Source organism: Theropithecus gelada, chromosome 4 (genome assembly GCF_003255815.1).
Source record: "Theropithecus gelada isolate Dixy chromosome 4, Tgel_1.0, whole genome shotgun sequence".
Lineage (NCBI taxonomy): Eukaryota > Metazoa > Chordata > Mammalia > Primates > Cercopithecidae > Theropithecus > Theropithecus gelada.
The window spans coordinates 13909626-13931982 of NC_037671.1; the positions used below are offsets into that span (position 1 = coordinate 13909626).

General features: G+C 41.5%; 1 protein-coding gene across 1 annotated transcript in view; it reads left to right on the plus strand.

Moving 5' to 3' along the window:
* Positions 1-22357, plus strand: part of SYCP2L (synaptonemal complex protein 2 like) — an 86643-nt gene that overhangs the window by 28215 nt on the left and 36071 nt on the right. Inside the window, exons 15-20 of the mRNA XM_025382310.1 lie at positions 10388-10533; positions 12252-12345; positions 13148-13245; positions 15192-15336; positions 16239-16288; positions 19942-20071. Of these exons, the coding sequence (XP_025238095.1) occupies positions 10388-10533; positions 12252-12345; positions 13148-13245; positions 15192-15336; positions 16239-16288; positions 19942-20071 (663 nt within the window). The remainder of the gene's footprint in view (positions 1-10387; positions 10534-12251; positions 12346-13147; positions 13246-15191; positions 15337-16238; positions 16289-19941; positions 20072-22357) is intronic.

Genomic DNA, 22357 nt, shown 5'->3' on the forward strand with positions numbered 1-22357 from the left:
TTTTGAAGTGGAGTTTTGCTGTTGTTGCCCAGGCTGGAGTGCAATGGCGTGATCTCGGCTCACCACAAACTCCACCTCCCGGGTTCAAGCGATTCTTCTGCCTTGGCCTCCCGAGTTGCTGGGATTACAGGCATGCGCCACCATGCCTGTCTAATTTTTTTGTATTTTTAATAGAGATGGGGTTTCTCCCTCTAGGTCAGGCTGGTCTTGAACTCCTGATCTCAGGTGATCTGTCCACCTTGGCCTCCCAAAGTGCTGGGATTACAGGTGTGAGCCACTGTGCCCGGCCTATCTTCTAGAATTTTTATAGTTTCAGGTCTTAGATTTAAGGCCTTCATCCATCTTGAGTTGATTTTTGTATCAGGTGAGGGATGAGGATCCAGTTTCATTCTTGTACATGTGGCTTGCCAATTATCCCAGCACCATTTTGTTGAAAAGGGTGTCCTTTCCCTACTTTATGTTTTTGTTTGCTTTGTCAAAGATCAGTTGGCTGTATGTATTTGGGTTTATTTCTGGGTTCTCTATTCTGTTCCATTGGTCTATGTGCCTATTTTTATACCAGTACCATACTGTTTTTGTGACTATGGCCTTATAATATAGTTTGAAATCAGGTAATGTGATGCCTCCAGATTTGTTCTTTTTGCTTAGTCTTGCTTTGGCTATGTGGGCTCTTTTTTGGTTCCATATGAATTTTGGGATTGTTTTTTCTAATTCTGTGAAGAATGATGGTGATATTTTTCTGGGAATTGAATTGAACTTGTAGACTCCTTTTGGGAGTATGGTCATTTTCACAATATTGATTTTATCCATCCATGAGCATGGGATGTGTTTCCATTTGTTTGTGTTGTCTATGATTTCTTTCAGCAGTGTTTTGTAGTTCTTCTTGTAGAGATCTTTCCCCTCCTTGGTTAGGTATATACCTAAGATTTATTTATTTATTTATTTATTTATTTATTTATTTTGGAGATGGAGTCTCACTCTGTCACCCAGGCTGGAGTGATTTCAGTGGCGTGATCTCAGCTCACTGCAACCTCTGCCTCCTGGGTTCAAGCGATTCTCCTGTTTCAGCCTCCTGAGTAGATGGGATTACAGGCGCTCACCACCACACCCAGCTAATTTTGTATTTTTAGTCGAGACGGGATTTCACCATGTTAGCCAGGCTGATCTCAAACTCCTGACTTCAGGTGATCCGCCCACCTCAGCGTCCCAAAGCGCTGGGATTACAGGCATGAGCCACTGCACCCGGCCCATCCCTAAGTTATTTTATTTTATTTTTGCATCTATGATAAAAGGGTTTGAGTTCTTGATTTGATTCTCAGCTTGGTTGCTGTTGGTGTATAGAAGAGCAACTGATTTGTGCACATTAATTTTTTTATCTGAAAACTTTACTGAATTATTTGATGAGTTCAAGGAGCTTTCTGGAGGAATCTTTAGAGTTTTCTAGGTATACAATCATTATCATCAGCAAACAGAGACAATTTGACTTCCTCTTTACCAATTTGGATGCCCTTTATTTCTGTCTCTTGTCTGATTGCTCTGGCTAGCACTTCCAGTACTATGTTGAAAAGGAGTGGTGAGAATGAGCGTCCTTGTTTTGTTCTGGTTCTCAGAGGGAATGCTTTCAACTTTTCCCCGTTCAGTATTATGCTGGCTGTGGGTTTGTCATAGATGGCTTTTATTCCACTGAGGTATGTCCCTTGTAATCCGATTTTGCTGAGAGTTTTAATCAGAAAGGATGCTGGATTTTGTTGAATGCTTTTTCTGCATCTGTTGAGATGATCATGTGATTTTTGTTTTTAATTCTGTTTTTGTGGTGTATCACATTTACTGACTTGTGCATATTAAACCATTCCTGCATACCTGGTATGAAACCCACCTGATGATGGTGGATTATCTTTTTGATATGTTGTTGGATTCAGTTAGCTAGTATTTGTTAAGAATTTTAGCATCTATGTTCATCAGGGATTTTGGTCTGTAGTTTTCTTTTTTGGTTATATCCCTTCCTGCTTTTGGTATTAGGGTGATACCGGCTTCATAGAATGACTTAGGGAGGGTTCCCTCTTTCTCTATCTTGTAGAATAATGTCAGTAGGATTGGTACCAATTCTTCTTTGAATGTCTGGTAGAATTCTGCTGTGAATCCGTCTGGTCCTGGACTTTTTGGTGCTGATAATTTTTAAATTACAATTTCTTTCTTTCTTTTTTTTTTTTTTTTGAGACGGAGTCTCGCTCTGTCGCCCAGGCTGGAGTGCAGTGGCCGGATCTCAGCTCACTGCAAGCTCCGCCTCCCGGGTTTACGCCATTCTCCTGCCTCAGCAGGAGTCCCGAGTAGCTGGGACTACAGGCGCCCGCCACCTCGCCCGGCTAATTTTTTGTATTTTTTAGTAGAGATGGGGTTTCACCGTGTTAGCCAGGACGGTCTCGATCTCCTGACCTCGTGATCCACCCGTCTCGGCCTCCCAAAGTGCTGGGATTACAGGCTTGAGCCACCGCACCCGGCCTAAATTACAATTTCAATCTCACTGCTTGTTATTGGTCTGTTCAGGGTATCTGATTCTTCCTGATTTAAGCTAGGAGGGTTGTATCTTTCCAGAAATGTATCCATCTCTTCTAGGTTTTCTAGTTTATATGTGTAATGGTGTTCATAGAAGCCTTAAATGATCTTTTGTATTTCAGTGATGTCAGTCGTAGTATCTCCTGTTTCATTTCTTACTGAGCTTATTTGGATTTTCTCTCTTTTCTTGATTAGTCTTACTTATAGTCTATCAATTTTATTTACTTTTCAAAGAACCAGCTTTTTGTTTCATTTATCTTTTGTATTGTTTTGTTTCAGTTTCATCTAGTTCTGCTCTGATGTTGGTTATTTCTTTTCTTCTGCTGCATTTGAGTTTGGTTTGTTCTTATTTCTCTAGTTCCTTGAGGTGTGACCTTAGATTGTCTGTCTGTGCTCTTTCAGACTTTTTGATGTAGGTGTTTAGGGCTATGAACTTTTCTCTTAGCATTGCCTTTGCTGTATCCCAGAGGTTTTGATAGGTTGTGTCACTGTTGTCACTCAGTTCAAAAAATTTTTAAATTTCCATCTTGATTTCATTTTTGACCCAATGATCATTCAGTAGCTGGTTATTTAATTTCCATGTATTTGCATGGTTTTGAAGGTTCCTTTTAGAGTTGATTTCCAGTTTTATTCCACTGTGGTCTGAGAGAGTGCTTGATACAATTTCAGCTTTCTAGGCCAGGCGTGGTGGCTCACACCTGTAATCCCAGCACTTTGGGAGGCCAAGGTGGGCAGATCACCTGAGGTTTGGAGTTCAAGACCAGCCTGGCTAACATGGTGAAACCCTGTCTCTACTAAAAATACAAAAAAATTAACTGGTGGCACATGCCTATAATCCCAGCTACTTGGGAGACTGAGGCAGGAGAATCACTTGAACCTGGGAGGTAGAGGTTGCAGTGAACCAAGATCATGCTACTGCACTCCAGCCTGGGTGACAGAGCAAGATTCCATTTCAAAAAATAAAATAATCATAATAATAATTTCAGTTTTCTTAAATTTATTGAGGCTCATTTTTTGGTCTTCACATATGGTCTGTCTTGGAGAAAGTTCCAGGCGCCTGTTGAATAGAATGTATATTCTGCGGTTGTTGGATAGAATGTTCTGTATATATCTGTTAAGTTCATGTGTTCCAGGGTATACTTTAAATCCGTTGTTTCTTTGTTGATTTTCTGTCTTGATGATCTGTTTAGTGCTGTCAGTGGAGTATTGTAGTTCCCCACTGTTACTGTGTTGTTGTTTATCTTATTTCTTAGGTCTGTTAGTAATTGTTTTATAAATTTGGGAGCTCCAGTGTTAGGTGCATATGTGTTTAGGACTGTGATATTTTTTTGTTGGACAAGGCCTTTTGTCATTATATAATGTCCCTCTTTGTCTTTTTTAACTGCTGTTTTGTTAAAGGTTGTTTTGTCTGATATGAGAATAACTCCTGCTCGCTTTTGGTGCCCATTTGCATGAAATGTCTTTTTCCACTCCTTTACCTTGAGTTTATGTGAGTCCTTATGTGTTAGGTGAATCTCTTGAAGGCAGCAGATGGTTGGTGAATTCTTATTCATTCTGCAGTTCTGTATCTCTTAAGTGGAGCATTTAGGCCATTTACATTCAGTGTTAGTATTGAGATGTGAGGTACCATTCCATTCATCATGCTATTTGTTGCTTATATACCTTGGTTTTTGTAATATTGTATTTTTGTTTTATAGGTCCTGTGTGATTTATGCCTTAAGGAAGTTCTGTTTTGATGTGTTTCCAGGATTCAAGATTTAGAGCTCCTTTTAGCAGTTCTTATAGTGGTGGCTTGATAGTGGCAAATTCTCTCAGCATTTGTTTGTCTGAAAAAGACTGTATCTTTCCTTCATATGTCAAGCTTATTTTCACTGGATACTAAATTCTTGGCTGATAATTGTTTTGTTTGAGGAGGCTGAAGATAGGGCCCCGATCCCTTCTAGCTTGTAGGGTTTCTACTGAGAAATCTGCTGTTAATCTGATAGGTTTTTTTTATATGTTACCTGGTGCTTTTGTCTCACCGCTTTCAAGATTCTTTCCTTCGTTGGGAGTCTGAGGCTGGAAAGTGGTGTGAACCCAGGAGGTGGAGCTTGCAGTGAGCCGAGATCGCGCCACTGCACTCCAGCCTGGGTGACAGAGCGAGACTCCATCTCAAAAAAAAAAAAAAAAAAGAAAAGAAAACCTGATGACAGTGTGCCTAGCCGATGATCTTTTTGCGATGAATTTCCTGAGTGTTCTTTGTGCTGCTTGTATTTGGATGTCTTGGTCTCTAGCAAAGTTGGGGAAGTTTTCCTTGATTATTCCCCCAGATATATTTTCCAAACTTTCAGATTTCTCTTCTTCCTCAGGAGTGCCGATTATTCTCAGGTTTGGTCGTTTAACATCATCCCAGACTTCTTGGAGGCATTGTTAATATTTTCTTACTCTTTTTTCTTTGTCTTTGTTGTATTGGATGAATTCGAAGACCTTGTCTTCGAGCTCTGACTTTGTTTGGTTTTGTTTGTTTGTTTTGAGACAGAGTCTTGCTCTGTCACTGGGCTGGAGTACGGTGGTGTGATCTCAGCTCACTGCAACCTCCACCTCCTGGGTTCAAGAGATTCTCGTGCCTCAGCCTTCTGAGTAGCTGGGATTACAGGCACGTGCCACCATACCCAGCTAATTTTTTTTGTATTTTTAGTAGAGACAGGGTTTCACCGTGTTGGCCAGGATGGTCTCGATCTCCTGACCTCATGATCTACCCACCTTGGCCTCCCAAAGTGCTGGGATTACAGGCGTGAGCTACCATGCCTGGCTGACTTTCTTTCTATTTGTTCGATTCTATTGTTGAGACTTTCCAGAGCATTTTGCATTTCCGTAAGTTGTCCATTGTTTCCTGAAATGTTGATTGTTTTTTATTTATGCTATCTATTTCATTGAATAGTTCTCCTTTCACTTCTTGTATGATTTTTTTTTTTCCTTACATTGGGCTTCACCTTTCTCTGATGCCTCCCTGATTAGCTTAATAACTAACCTCCTGAATTTCTTTTTCAGGTAAATCAGGGATTTCTTCTAGGTTTGGATCCATTGCTGGTGAGCCAGTATGATTTTTGGGGGGTGTTGAAGAACCTTGTTTTGTCATAGTACTAGAGTTGGTTTTCTGGTTCTTTCTCCTTTGGGTAGGCTCTGTCAGAGGGAGGGTCTAGGACTGAAGGCTGTTGTTCAGATTCTTTTGTCCCATGGGGTGTACCCTTGATATAGTACTCTCCCCCTTTTCCTATGGATGTGGCTTCCTGAGAGCCCAGTCGTAGAGATTATTATCTCTCTTCAGGGTCTAGCCACCCAGCAAGTCTACTAGGCTCCGGGCTGGTACTGGGGGGTGTCTGCAGAGTCCTGTGATGTGAACTGTCTATGGGTCTGTCAGCCTTGGATACCAGCACCTGTTCTGATGGAAGTGGCAGGGAGGTGAAATGGACTCTGTGATGGTTCTTAGCTTTGGTGGTTTAATGCTCTATTTTTGTGCTGGTTGGCCTTCTGCCGGGAGGTGGCGCTTTCCAGAGAGCATCAGCTGTGGTAGTGTGGGGAGGAACAGGCGGTGGGTGGGGCCACTATTCCCTTAGTCTTCAGTTACCAGGATAGGTAGGGAAGGACCACTGGGTGGGGGCAGGATTAGGAGTGTCTGAACTCAGACTCTCCTTGGGTGGGTCTTGCTATGGCTGTGAGGGGTGAGGTTCCCAGGCCAATGGAGTTATGTTCCTAGGATTGTGGCTGTCTCTGCTGAGTCATGCAGGTTGTCAGGGAAGTGGGGAAAAGTCAGCAGTCACAGGCCTCACCCAGCTCCCGTGCAATCCAAAGGCCAGTCTCACTCCCACTGTACCCCCACCCCCAACAGCACCAAGTCTGTTTCCAGGCAGTGGGTGAGCAAGAAAGCAGGGGCTTTTAAAGAGGACTTGGCATGAATGGTATGTAAGGGAGAGAGTGAGGAAGTGTGGGGTCTCCATGACTTGCTTATCTATCAGGTGCTCTGGCTGATGCCATTGTGGGCAGAACCTGGTTGTACATTGACTGTTGTCTCAGGGCAATCTCCTGGTGGGGAGAATCTCAGGGGGTGCCTGGTTTGGTTCAACATTTGTTCCTTAGAATTTCTTTTTGTTTTGTTTTGAGACAGAGTATCTCTGTCACCTATGCTGGAGTGCAGTGGCGTGATCTAGGCTCATTGCAACCTCTGCCTCCGGGGTTCAAGCGATTCTCCTGCCTCAGCCTGCTGAGTAGCTAGGATTACAGGCCCCATACCACCACACTTGGCTAATTTTTATATTTTAGTAGAGATGGGATTTTGCCATGTTGGCCAGGCTGGTCTCGAACTCCTGACCTCAAGTAATCTGATAGCCTCACCCTCCCAAAGTGCTGGGATTACAGGTGTGAGCCACCGTGCCTGGCCTCCTTAGAATTTCTAAGCAAACATATAGTTAGATGAGCTTGCAGCACAAAGAGTGCCTCATGGAAAGAAGGTAAATGTTATAATTGCATTCCTTTTTTTTTTTCTTCAACTTTTATTTTAAGTTCATGGATATATGTGCAGGATGTACAGGTTTGTTACATAGGTAAATATGTGCCATAGTGGTTTGCTGCACAGATCATCCCATCACCTAAGTGTTAAACCCAGCATCCATTAGTTAATCTTCCTGATGTTCTCCCCAACATTCCCAGGCCCCAGTGTGTGTTGTTCCCCACCATGTGTCCATGTGTTCTCATCATTCAGCTCCCACTTAAAAGTGAGAACATGTGGTGTTTGGTTTTCTGTTCCTGTTAGTTTGCTGTTGATGATGGCTTGCAGCTCCATCCATGTCCCTGCAAAGGACTTGATCTTATTCTTTTTTATGGCTGCATAGTATTCCATGGTGTATAGGTACCACATTTTTTTTATCCAGTCTATCATTGATGGGCATTTAGATCGATTCCATGCCTTTGCTATTGTGAATAGTGCTGCAATGAACATAGGTGTGCATGTATTTTTATAACAGAATGATTTATATTCCTCTGGGCATATACCCAGTAATGGGATTGTTGGGTCAAATGGTATTTCTTTCTCTATGTCTTTGAGGAATCACCACACTGCCTTCCACAATGGTTGAACTAATTTACACTTCCACCAACAGTGTAAAAGCATTCCTTTTTCTCTGCAACTTTGCCAACATCTGTTGTTTGACTTTTTAATGATAGCCATTCTGACTGGTGTGAGATGGTATCTCACTGTGGTTTTGATTTGCATTTCTCTGATGATCAGTGATGTTGAGCTTTTTTTCATGTTTGTTGGCTGCATGAATATCTTTGTTTGATAAGTGTCTGTTTATGGCCTTTGACCCCTTTTTTTTTTTGAGACGGAGTCTCACTCTGTCGGCCGGGTTGGAGTGCAGTGGTGCGATCTCGGCTCACTGCAAGCTCCGCCTCCTGGGTTCACGCCATTCTCCTGCCTCAGCCTCCCGAGTAGCTGGGACCACAGGCTTCCGCCACCAAGCTGGGCTAACAATTAGCTAGTTACTTTGTAAGATATTTAAACTTACTTTTGTTGCGTGGTTTTATAGACTTTCCCTGCAGTGATGAGTAAAATGTCCAGTAAGATTAGTATTTTGGGGAGATCATGGAGCCTTACTCTAGACCAATACTGTCCTATAGAAATATAAGGTGAGCCAGATACTTAATTTAAAATTTTCTAGTAGTCACATTAAAGAAAAAAGTAGATTAATTTTGGTAGATTAAAAAAATAAGATTAAGTAGATTAATTTTAATAATATGTTTTATTTAACCCAGAATATTATATCCAGGAATAATATCCAGAATATTATTTTAACATGTAATCAATATTTTAAAATTATTGATACATTTTACATTCTTCTTTTGTGTACTGAATCTTCATAATCTGATGTGTATTTTATGCTTACAGAGCATCTCAGTTGGTACTAGGCATGCTTTAAGTACTCTGATGAGTTGGACCTCACAGATTTAGACTCATGTATGTTTCACTCTTTTTTTTCCCTTCTTTCCCTTCTCATTAATTTGTGGCCATTAGCTTTGCCTGTTCTTTCCTGGACTTTGCTGCCTTTTCTATTCTGCTTCTTCCAACTTACCTTGTACCTAACGTGGCTTATTCTTGGGCTCTTTGTGAATTTGGTCTAAGCTATTTTCTCTTCTAAGCCTGATGACAATTTGTCAGGAAAGGGCCGGTGACCAGGTAGGAGCCTGCAAGGAGGCTGTTGTCTGAGACACAGACTTTCTTTTTTTTTTTTTTGAGATGGAGGCTCACTCTGCCACCCAGGCTGGAGTGCAGTGGCACGATCTTGGCTCATTGCAACCTCCACTTACCAGGTTCAAGCGGTTCTCCTGCCTCAACCTCCTGAATAGCTGGGATTACAGGGGTGCACCACCACGCCCAGCTAATTTTTGCATTTTTAGTAAAGACAGGGTTTCAGCATGTTGGTCAGGCTGGTTTTGAACTCTTGATTTTGTGATGTGCCCACCTCGACGCAGTCTTTCTTTCTTTCTTTCTCTCTTTTCTTTTCTTTTCTTTCCCTTCCTTCCTTCCTTTCTTTCTTTCTTTCCTTCTTCCTTCCTTCCTTCCTTCCTTCCTTCCTTCCTTCCTTCCTTCCTTNTTCCTTCTGCCTTCCTTCCTTCCTTCCTTCCTTCCTTCCTTCCTTCCTTCCTTCCTTTCTTTCTTTCTTTCTTTCTTTCCTCCCTCCCTCCCTCCCTCCCTCCCTCCCTCCTTCCTTCCTTCCTTCCTTCCTTCCTTCCCTCCTTCCCTCCCTCCCTCCCTCCTTCCCTCCTTCCTTTCTTCCCTCCCTCCTTCCTTCCCTACTTACTTCCTTCCTTTCTTCCTTCCTTCCTTCCTTCTTTCCTTCCTTCCTTCCTTCCTTCCTTCCTTCCTTCCTTCCTTCCTTCCTTCCTTCCTTCCTTCCTTCCTTCCTTCCTTCTTCCCTCCCTCCCTCCCTTCTTTCCTTCCCTTTCTTTCTTTCCTTTCTTTCTTTCGTCTTTCTTTCTTTTTCTTTCTTTCTGTCTTTCTTTCTTTTTTGACAGAGTCTTACTCTGTCCCCCAGGCTGGAGTGCAGTGGCACAATCTCGGCTCACTGCAAGCTCCGCCTCCTGGATTCATGCCTATTCTCCTGCCTCAGTTTCCTGAATAGCTGGGACTAGAAGCGCCTGCCACCGTGCCTGGCTATTTTTTTGTATTTTTAGCAGAGACAGGGTTTCACCGTGTTAGCCAAAATGGTCTCGATCTCCTGACCTCGTGATCAGCCTGCCTTGGCCTCCCAAAGTGCTAGGATTACTGGCGTGCGCCACCGCCACTGGCCTGCAGACTTCTTTCTAAGGTGTTTCTGCCTCTTTTTCAAGTGGAGTCCATTGAAATGGTGGTAGATTATTCCATTTTGCACATTGGGGACAGTGAGTTTTATTTTCAATTTTAGAAATAAGTAGGATTTCAGAGAGAGAGAGTGAAAGTTGTCCTTAGTATAGTTGGGAATGAAATACCTATTGCAGATGATAGCCTTGTATTAAACAAAATGCTCTTAAAAAACTGAATTGCAGAAGGCAAAACTATCTTCATTTCTTTGCTACTAAGGTAAGTTACTTCCAATGTTTGCAAGATCAACCACTTAATTGTATAGTATATGTATATGCGTAAATACACATGTGCATCTAAAGGACAATTTCAAAGTAATGTTATTTAATATGATTTCTTTTCAACTTCTTACCACAGAAAAATCTGAACAGACACCCTAGTGTAGTTATTTAAAATTATAAAATTTTAAAATAAAACATTGAAGTATGTTGTTATGCATTGATACTCCATATTTTCTCGTAGAAACTGAGAAGATAAAGATATTTATCATTCACCTCAAGAAGCCCATGATTATCAGCTACAAAGAAGTCATGAAAATAGAAATCCATTTTGATTTGCAGTTCAACATATCACAAGCTTCCATTCAAGCTTTAGGAAAAGATAAACAGGTGGCAGGTTTCATTCTTTTGGATTATTTAAAAATGTTTTAGTATATTTCATGTCTGTTAAATGTCCTTGTTGGGTTTTGATGTGAATATATGATCAAGCAGGAAACCTGGTCTTTCGAGTGCCGTATAAAAAGAGTTGAGAGTTCTGGATTTGAATCCCAGTTTTCCCTTTTCATGGGTCATTGTCTTGACGAGGTAGGACAGAAAGCCTCTTTGTTCCTTGAAATGCTTATTCTACTTACTGTGAACAGATGAAAAGTTTTCTAGGATAATATCACCCTCTTACCACCTTCTTCCTGGAGTCCTGAGGACACTGGCATTTCCATCTCTCTCAGCTCCCCCTGGACCTATGGGGAGTGTATTAGTCTGTTCTCACGCTGCTAATAAAGACATACCCGAGACTGGGTAATTTATAAAGGAAAGAGGTTTAATGGACTCACAGTTCAACATAGCTGGGGAGGCTTCACAATCATGGTAGAAGGCAAAGGAGGAGCAAAGTCACATCTTACATGGTGGGAGGCAAGAGAGCTTGTGTAAGGGAACTCCCCTGTATAAAACCATCAGATCTTGTGAGACTTACTATCACGAGAACAGCATGGGAAAGACCCGTCCCCATGATTCAATTACTTCCCATGGGGTCCCTCCCATGACACGTGGGAATTATGGGAGCTACGTTTCAAGATGAGATTTGGGTGGGGACACGGCCAAACCATATCAGGGAGTCATTAGGAGTAAAGTTTCTGAGGGAGTTTTTCCACAGTTTTACCTGTTGGTCTTACCTTGTGGAAATGGTCTGTACCTCTCTAGATTGCTGTGGTCTCCAGCTCTCTGACTGTAATGTTTCCTGTTTGTTGACAGGAACAGGAAAGCTTTCTGTATCACAGACGGTAGACGGGGCAAAGAAATTTGTGACAAAAGGCAAAAAATACTGTGGTAATGGCCCACAGAGAGTTAAATTAAGAGCTCAGAGATCTGAGGGAGAGGTCTTGGTCCGGCTTCCTTTTGGTTTGAGTTGTATATGAAAGTGTTTATATGTAGCAAAGTGCTCTTAAAATAGTTTCCAAAAACTCACCCTATTTTAATGACATGGTCTTTTTACAAAAACTCCATTTTGTGGTTGAGGATGAGGATGAGAAATAAAGGGGAAATCAGTCACTTGATTAAAAAAACATTTCTTCCATCAAATTACATATGTTCTGACGAGAAGTTTGCTTTAACTCACAAAAACATCAAAACCATATGTATTTCCATATTTCACAAAATGAATAATATGTTTGGAGGGGAGAATGAGGATTTTCCTGTGATAAAGCTGCAGTTCCTAGAATAGGAGGCTCCTACCCTAGGGAAAGGGGTTGGCCTGAGGACCCTACAGTTGGGAACTCACTACAGACTCATCCTGAGAGAGACTCAGTGCCTACGAGAAGCAGGGATTAGCCGTTACCCAACGGGGTGAGACCTGGGTCAGAGACGGGAGAGGCTGGGAAGACACTAGGAAAGAGTGCTTAGAGCAGGGGAATGGCTAGCCCTAGCTCGTCCTGGAGGGAGATGGGGCCTGGAGAAGGCAGAAACAGTGGAATGATCCTTCAGGAGAGGACAAACTGGTAAACTTGACTAACTTCTGATTTATCATGTTTTGTTCTAAGCTTTAGGTTTTCCTTAATTTTTTTTCTTTTTTTAAATGACTACATTTCAAAGTTGACTTTTGTCTTGCATTTCAGATGTCGCCTGACCAGATGAAAATCTCCTCAGAACTTTTTAGTAAGTCTGATAAAGAAGACAGGGAGAATCCCAGTGGCCATGAAAGAGAAACAGGTATATTGGGAAATAAGGAAATTCTGACCCTGAGTTTCCTATAAAAGCAATGAAACCTTAGTTGGAAGAGGTCACTGGAAACCTGTGGTCATATGAGTGATGCATGTCTGATGGCACCTCTGGAGGAAGAAGAACTGCTGATAGCCTTGAATTGTTTTCTACACCTGATAAGGTCTCTCTTGTCGGTCAACTGGAAATGACAAAGGAGAAGAAATGATGGGGTTTGGGGGAGGCAGGACATGGGGGGTAGGAAGGGTCTTGTCTACCCATAAAGCCGGCCCTGCACTAGACCTTGTTTCTCTTTTGAGTTACGCCCCAAGGCTGTTTTCCCAAGTGCCCATAGATTTCTTGTTTTTTGAGATGGAGTCTTGCTCTGTTGCCCAGGCTGGAGTGCAGTGGCGTGATCTTGGCTCACTGCAACCTCTGCCTCCCAGGTTCAAGCGACTCTCCTGCCTCAGATTCCCAAGTAGCTGGTACTATAGGTGTGTGCCACCATGCCCAGCTAATTTTTTCTATTTTTAGTGGAGATGGGGTTTTGCCACATTGGCCAGGCTGGTCTCAAACTCTTGGATTCAAGTGATCCGCCCACCTTGGCCTCCCAAAGTTGTGGGATTTCAAGCATGAGCCAACATGCCAGCCAGTGCCCATAGATTTCTGATTGGAGGTTTGAGGCAGGACCTAATTACCAGCTCTTACCAAAGGATGGAGAGGTACCAGAGGGGGCATTCCATGAAGAGCACTGGTGAGAATGTCAGCGTGTGCATGGTTATTATAGTAAATGTCTTTCTCTTAATTTGTATAGAGCAGGCAGAAGAATCCACCAACGTGGTAGAGTTTATGAGTGCTGAAGATGACCGCTGCCTAATAACTCTCCGCTTAAATGACCAACCTAAGCCACCTGTGAGTACAGGGAGTGGGGCTCAAGGTTCTTATCTGTCTCTATTAGGGTAGTGACAGGTAGAAGCCACCTTTCCTGGTTCATAGACCATTTTCTCCTGGCCAACCATCTGTCAATTAAAAAAATTTTTTTAAGACAAGGCCTTGTTCTGTCGTCATAGTTCACTGCGGCCTCAGCCTCCCAAGCTCATGCGATCATCCTGCCTCAGCTTCCTGAGTAGCAAGAACTACAGGTGGTGGCACCATGCCTGCCTCATTTTAACATTTTTTATAGAGATGGAGTCTTGCTCCATTGCCCGGGCTGGTCTCAAACTCCTGGCCTTAAGAGATTCTCCCATCTTGGCTTCCCAAATCTCTGGGATTACAGGCATGAGCCACTATGCCTCATCAGCTGTCTGTCATTTTTTTCACCATCCCCTCCTTGAGATTGTTTTTGCCTCCATGTTTGTGTATTCTCTTTTCTTTTTCTTTTTCTTTTTCTTTTTTTTTTGAGACTGAGTTTCGCTCTTGTCGCCCAGGCTGGAGTGCACTGGCACGATCTTGGCTCACTGCCACCTCCACCTCTGGGTTCAGGTGATTCTCCTGCTTCAACCTCCTGAGTAGCTAGGATTATAGGTGCATGCCACCATGCCTGGCTAATTTTTGTATCTTTAGTAGAGACGGGATTTCGCCACGTTGGCCAGGCTGGTCTCAAACTCCTGACCTCAGGTGATCACCCGCCTTGGCCTCCCAAAGTGCTGGGATTACAGGCGTGAGTCACTGCACCTGGCGGCACCCGGCTGTGTGTTCTCTTTTCGTTCAACTCGGTTTTCCCTTGGAATACATGACTTGTTTGGCCTCTGTCTCATTTCTTCATTTGGGATCTAGGGACTGAAGGAACCTAATGTTTGGGAGTGACACTTAGCTCCTCCCTGGCCTGAAATGAGAATGAACTATTAGTAGCTGAATGCTGCAGCCCTTGAGAGGCAAGAGGGCTTGAGGACTGGGCCCTGAAGATACCCGACAAACAGAACTCAAAAAAATTCCATATTAAAATCAAGCATAAACATGTATTCATCACAGCATTTATGACAATGTAACAACAGAAAAAGATTTTAAAAATATAAATATCCAAGTACAGTTGAATAATCCACCAGAAAGATTAAACTTGCCCTAAATCTCTAATCTTTTGTAATCCAGGCTTAATTTCAAAATGCTTTATGTTTTAAACAAATTACCCTCCTGGGCTGGGTGTGGTGTTCACACCCGTAATCCCAGCACTTTGGGAGGCCCAGGCAGGTGGATCATGTGAGGTGAGGAGTTTGAGACCAGCCTGACCAACATAGTAAAACCCCATCTCTACTAAAAATACAAAAAAAAAAAAAAAAAAAAAAATTAGCTGGGTGGTGGCATGCGCCTGTAATCCCAGCTACTCTGGAGGCTGAGGCAGGAGCATCACTTGAACCCAGGAGGCAGAGGTTGCGGTGAGCCAGATTGCGCCACTGCACTCCAGCCTGGGCGACAGGGTGAGACTCCATCTCAAAAAAAAAAAAAAAAAGAAAAGAAATGACCCTCCGGTTTGGTTTTAGTTCTTCTAAAATGTAGAGAGGCTTGTCTTTGCAAAAAATATTCCCATACTTTCTTTTGCCATCTGACTTAGTATTTTGAAGTAGTATTAGGCACAATATTGAGATTGGTCAGCTTTTGAACAGTCATCCAGCATCTCTTCTGTTGCAAACGTTTTATTAGAAAGGATTTTGTCATCCTGTACAACAGCAACTTGGTTGCGAATTGACTGATGGAATAATCCTTTACTTCCTCTCCATACTTGTTTGCCTTTATATTATATAAGAAAGCCCAGGCTTCTAGAAGGGTACTTCTCTTATCTCTAGCTTTGTAGAATATGTTTAGTTGTACATAAGAGGCACTAACACCCCTCTAAAATTCTCATTTATGATCTGTGCTTGTAGAAGTCTCATTATAGAAAACATCTCTTCTCTGAGAGTGATCAAGATTCGAGTACCAGTGAACTGTCTTGGATCAGTAACCAAAAAAGGAAATCCCTAAAATCATATTCTGGTAGAAAGAAGACAAGAACCAGAAGTAGTATGAGCAGTAAGTCTGGCATGTCTTCTTTTGAATCACTTTTCAAATAGTGATTTTCAAATGAGATATTTATTTTTCGGTATGTAATGGGAGTGGGTCCAAAGAAAGATATGATCATGGGGCCAGCTTTCCCTGCTACAGTTACACTGGAAAGGCAAAATGTACTGTGTACATGAGACGGAAGAACGGAAGAACGTGAAATTAACCAACAGTTGTTACAGATGAGTTTTGTATAAATGGCGTAGAAATTCAGATAAGAGGAATCTGTCATGAGCTGGAATCATCAGGAAAATCTTCAAGGAAGAGGTGGGTGGGACTTGATTTAACCCTTGGAAAAAAGAATAGGATTGTGAAGAGGAGAAAGGGAAGCATTATTAGGCAGGTAAAACCACAAGGGCATGCATGGTGGCTCACGCCTCTAATCCCGGCACTTTGGGAGGCCAAGGTGGGAGGGTTGTTTGAGACCAGCCTGGGCAATGTGGTGAGACCACACCTCTACAAAATTAAAACATTAGCTGGGCATGATGGTGTGTGTCTGTGGTCCCAGCTACTCGGGAGGCTGAGGCAGGAGGATTGCGTGAGCCCAGGAGGTCAAGGCTGCAGTGAGCAGTGATCGCGTCACTGCACTGCAGCTCAGGTGAAAGAGTGAGACCCTGTCTCAAACAAAACAAACTACAAGGGCACAACAAGGATGTGAGGGTGACATTCGGGGACAAAGTCTGGAGCAGAGAATTCATGCTGAGTGGTGAGGAGCAAGGTTGAATATAGAAAGGATCTGAAGAGGAGACATTTCAGGAAGCTGTAGGAAGTGGGAATTGCTTTTAGCTTTAGCATATTGGGAGAGGGAGTAGTGAATTTTTATGCCTCATGAGTTAATGTGTATGTTGTGTACTTGTTTTCTTTCAATTTAGTCTTGCCAGTTTTCCTTCCCAGTAGTGGCAGTGACCGTGAGAAAGACCAAGTAAGTACATTTTGTCTGGGTTGCTGTGTGCCCTCCGAGTTAAACGGCATTTATTTCCCCAAAAACAACTTTCAGAAGTATGAAAATAACAAAATATTGGTTTACTGATATGTGAATCACTGTCAATGGAAATTGCAAGGACTTCTAAACGTTTAATATGACTCTTGGGTAAGTGTTTGGGGTCTTCTATGCTGGGCGTGCTGGCTCATGCCTGTAATCCCAGCACTTTGGGATGCCAAGGCAGGTGCATCACTTGAGCTTGGGAGTTCGAGACCAGCCTGGGCAACATGGTGAAACCCCGTCTTTACAAAAAATACAAAAATTAGCCAGGTGTGGTAGCATGTGCGTATAGTCCCAGCTACGCAGGAGGCTGAGGTGGGAGGATGGCTTGAGCCTGGGAGGTGGGGTTTGCAGTGAGCCGAGATTGTGCCACTGCACTCCAGCCTGGGTGACAGAATGAGACCCTGTCTCAGAAAAAAAAAAAAAAAAAGATTTAGGGCTTTTTTTTTGTTTGTTTTTGTTTTTGTTTAAACTGTTCCCAAATGTTGCTGGAGTATGTTTATTATGAATGATGCTAAAATTCTGGGCTATTCCCATTTCCTGCAAATGTATACTCTTTTGAATGTATATTTTGAGGTAAACTTGTTGGTTCCATTCTCCCCTTAGTTTTTTCTAATGCTTTTAATGATTTAATTATTTAGACATTTATTTTGCAAGTGCTTAGGATACCTTCAGGCTTATATAAATATTGAATAAACCCTCAAAGTTTCTTCCTTTCCCTTCATTTATCCTTGTTTTATATCAAAGTTGTTAAGAGTAGAGACAGCAGTGTCTGCACCAATTCAAAGCCAATTTTCACCTTTTATTCACTGAATTACCTCTATCAGCAGCTGGTTTTTGTTTTGTGTCATATGAGCTATATATACAGTACAGAGTATATAATCTAGTTCAGAGTGTTTTGTAAGGAGCAGCTGCTGTGATTCTGAGGGTATCGACAGTGTCCTGCCTGCTCATGCAGAAAGAGTTTGGTTAGGGTTTTAATCACACCTTCACCTTTCTTCCATCAACCTGGGATGTGTTGCCCTCTGTCAACCTGAAGGGCTCTCATGCTCTGTAAGGACAGGGGTGGTTAAACCTATGAGTCAGAGTAAGTATGTATTCAGTGAATAGTTCAACCTGAAATAATGAGTTATCAGTTAGAAATGGACCCAAAGAACAGTTTCTAGTAAATACAGCTTTTATTTGAAATAAACACCAAAGAAATACCACAGCTTCAAAAATCTTTTTTTTTTTTTTTGAGACAGCCTTGCTCTGTCGTCCAGGTTGAAGTGCAACAGTGTGATCTCAGTTCACTGCAACCACCGCCTCTCAGGTTCAAGTGATTTTCCTGCCTCAGCCTCCTGAGCAGCTGGGATTACAGGCCCCTGCCACCATGCCCAGCTAATGTTTGTATTTTTAGTAGAGACAGGGTTTTGCCATGTTGGCCAGGCTGGTTTCGAACTCCTGACCTTAAGTGATCCACCTGCCTTGGCTTCCCAAAGTGCTGGGATTATAGGCATGAGCCACCGCGCCTGGCCACAGTTTCAAAAATCGATAAATTTAAGCTGTGCCTCTGGCAAGAAATCTATGTTGATTTTCAGTGAGGGCATTGCTGATTTTCTACAAATACTGGTATTCAAAATTATACTTCTCTCTTGTATAAGATAATTTACAGCACAGGTCAGCACATTTTTTCTGTAAAGGGCCAGATAGTAAATACTTGAGGCTTTCTGAACCATGCAATCTCTGTGGCAACTACTCACCTCAGCCTTTGTAGCCAGAAAACAGCCAGAGACAGAATGGAAACACATGGGTATGCTGTGTTCTAATAAAACTTTGTTTGCAAGAACAGCAACAGACTAGAGTTTGCCAACCCCTGATGTAGAGCAGTGGTTCTCAAACACCAGTGGCCATCACAATGACCAGGATGGCTTGCTAAAACATAGATTGCTGGGTCCTGTCCCTAGAGTTTTGAATTGAATAGATGGGACTTGAGAATTTGCGTTTCCATCCAGTTTCCAGATACTGCTCATGCCCCAGTGTAGACCACACTTTGAGACCACACTTAGAGTTATCTACTGAAATATGACTTCATGTTCTTCCAATTCAGGGATCTTATGATCTTAGCATTTATTTTTTTGTGGCTATTGTTTATTAGATGTGTCTTTGAAAAATTAAAAAGAGAAGCTCAATAGCATTTATACCAAACTTTGAATGGAAAGCAAAAGGAGAAATTTCCTATTCAGTAAAAATGCAAGTGAGCTGAGATCCGGCCACTGCACTCCAGCCTGGGCGACAGAGCGAGACTCTGTCTCAAAAAAAAAAAAAAAAAAATTGCAGTCAGTATTTTATTTACTGCAGTAAAATCTCACTTAACCAGAGTACCTCAAGAAGGAAGGATTTAGTTAATGTAATTTTCCTGCTAATTAAAATTTAAATCTAGTGTCCCCTTACACTAATTCTAATTGTTAGATATTTTATTTCTTAGTAAGCTGAGTAAAGGAAATATAATTGAATCATTGATCATTTAGGATTTTCACTAGGATCATTAGGCAGATCAGTTCTCATGCTGTAATACAATAGAGGCAGGTAGAGCAGGCATGTTTCAATGACTAGACACTTGGCTTTGACCCTAGGACTTTAGACAGGCACATTCCCTCTGTTTCTGTCTCGTGCACTCTGTCTCTCTCTTAACTAAATCTCTGAAATAAGCTTGCTTTATTCTCCTTCCCCTTTGGTTTTTATTAATGTATTTAATAAAAGTACTATTATTTGAAAATGTCTTTAAGGTAATTTTAAATTAATAAAAATAGTAATGTTGTAGTTCCTAAGGAAAACATTTCTATCTCAATGTATACATTGAAAATAGTTCAGAGTCAAGGTTTGAATCTATTGTCCATTTGAGTGGAGCAGTACTTTAATGCAGAGCAATTAGAAGATAACTGGAAATTGGCTGGGTGCGGTGGCACACGCCTGTAATCCCATCACTTTGGGAGGCAGAGGCGGGCAGATCACCTGAGGTCAGGAGTTTGAGGCCAGCCTGGCCAACATGGCGAAACCCCATCTCTACTAAAAATACAAAAAAATCAGCTGGGTGTGGTGGCGCATGCCTATAATTCCAGCTACTCACAAGGCTGAGGCACGAGAATTGCTTGAACTCAGTAGGTGGAGGTTGCAGTGAGTTGAGATCATGCTACTGCACTCTAGCCCGGGTGGCAGAGTGACTCCATCTTAAACAAAAAAAGATAACTTGAAATTGGAAATTTAAGAATCTATAAGATCCTTTTCAACTGTGAAAACCAGAGTCTAGGATCAGGTGCCAGCCTCTCTCTTTTTACCTAACAGAATTTATGATTTCCAAGGATTCAGGAGATTTTCATTTCTGTGTCTCCTGAAAGAATTAATGATCTAGTTCAGATTCAGTACCATGGCATTAAGCTAGTATCCACCCCTCAACTAAAAACACACAGAAATTCTGAATAGAATTAGCATTTATTTTCAAATGGAGTAAACCTAATACTTAAGCTTCTTAAAGTAATATTGAAAATGTCTTAGAATATTTTGATAACTTGTTTTGAATTGTTATGAATGTTAACACTTTAACTATATTTTAGGCTAAACTTCTGTCACCATCACAGAAAGACATACCCAATCAAAATAACACCGTATCTCCAAAGACTTCTGAAAAAAAATTCCAAGATAGTTTTGCTTTTTCGACTCCTGAAGATTCTGCCCAGAAAACAGGTACATGATTTTCTGTTGACTTACATAGAAAAAAATTTGTATTCGGGAAAGGAAGTTTGAAGTAAACAAAACATTTTCATTTTAATATATATTAAAGAAAATATGAAGATAACATTGTTCTTTACCTTAATGTCTCTTATTAGAAAATAACAGAGGATATGATGTTTTAATTTTGCTTTGCCATTTGAGATCAGCTTGTGCCCAAGAATTGCTGGTCTCTTCTTTTTTTAAAGAAGCAAGACATCTCAAATTGTGACCTGTAGCAGGGGTTGGTAAACGTTTTTTGTAAGGTTCCAATAGTAATTATTTTTTGCTTTTTGATCCATATGGTTTCTTTTTCTTGTCTTTTTTTTTTTTTTTGACATGGAGTCTTGCTCTGTCGCCCAGGCTGGAGTGCAATGGTGTGATCCCAGCTCACTGCAACGTCCGCCTCCCAGGTTCAAGCAATTCTCCTGCCTCAGCCTCCCATACCCGGCTAATTTTTGTATTTTTAGTTGAGATGGAGTTTTGCCATGTTGGCCAGTCCATTCTGGAACTCCTGACCTCAAGTGATCTGCCCACCTTGCCCTCCCAAAGTGCTGGGATTACAGGCGTGAGTCACCACAGCTGGCCTTGATCCATATGGTTTCTGTTGTAACTATTCAACTGTGCGGTTGTTGCACAAAATTGGCCATGGATAAGATGTAAGCCAATGGGCTAGCTGTCTTTCCATAAAACTTTATTTATAAAATGAGTAGCAGACTGGATTTGGCTTGGGGGCCAGAGTTTGCCCACCCTTAACCTATAGGCTTTTTCTTAACCCTCAATGTATTTTATTTTCGCTGTCTCCTTTTTTAAGTTTGTTAAGAATATGATTTTGTTTGTTAATAACAATATTAATATTGTTTATTATTCTGCAGTTCAGTACATTGCCAGGCATACAATGATATTTAGTAAGTACTTCAATAACAATCTGTTAGTGTAGCTGCCACTGGAAGAAAATAAATAGGGAAAATAAAAAAGTAGAGAGGAAAATGTAACATTCAAGAATAAAAGGGGTCAGGTGCAGTGGCTCCCTCCTGTAATCCCAGCACTTTGGGAGGCTGAGGCAGGTGGATCACCTGAGGTCAGGAATTCGAGACCAGCCTGACCAATATGGTAAATCTCATCTCTACTGAAAATACAAAAATTAGCCAGATGTGGTGGCAGGCGCCTGTAGTCCTAGCTGCTTGGGAGGCTGAGAGGAGAATTGCTTGAACTGGGTGGTGGAGGTTGCAGTGAGCTGAGATTGTGCCACTGCACTCCAGCCTGGGTGACAGAGTGAGACTCTATCTCACAAAGAAAAAAAAAAAAAAGAAAAACAGAATAAAAGAAAGGAAGAGAGCAAGAGAGGGAAGAAAGGAACAAAGTTACTACCAAAAAGTAACAATCAACAAGATGGCAATACTAAGTTCTTACCTACCAATAATTACTTTAAATGGATTAAATTCTCCAATCGAAAGACACAGAGTGGTTGAATGGATAGAAAAAAATGAGATTCAGCAATATGCTGTTTACAGGGGACTCACTTTACCTTAAGGACAGGTATAAACTGAAAGTGAAGGGTTGGAAAAAGATAGTCCATGCAAATGGCAATCAAAAGAGAGCAGGGATGTGGCTATACCTACATCAGGCAAAATAGACTTTCTGTCAAAATTTGTCACAAGAGACAAAGACTAGATGATGATAAAAGGGTTAATTCATCAACAGGAAATAGCAATTGTAAATATATATATGAACCCAACATTACAGCACCTAAATATATAAAGCAAATATTAACAGAACTGAAGAGAGAAATAGCAATACAATAACAGAGTTCCTTAATTTCCCCACCTTCAACAGTCCATAGATTATCCAGATAGAAAATCAATAAGAAAACAGTGGACTTGAATAATACAGTAGACCAGATGAATCTAACTAACATATACAGAACATTCCATCTCACAGTGGAACACATACTCTTCTGCAGTGCACAGTGCACATGGGACATTCTCCAGAATTGATCATATGTTGGGCCACAAAATACATCTTAACAAATTTGAAAAGACTGAAATAATCTTAGAGGTCTTTTCTGATCACAGCAGTATGAAACTAGAAATAATAACAGGAGGAAGATTGGAAAATTCAAAAATACATGGAAATTAAACAACACACTCCTGAATAACCAATGGATCAAAGAAATTAAAAGGGAAATTTAAAAATCTTGAGATAAATGAAAATGGAAACATACCAAAATTTATGGGATGTGGCAAGAGCTGTGTTAAAAGG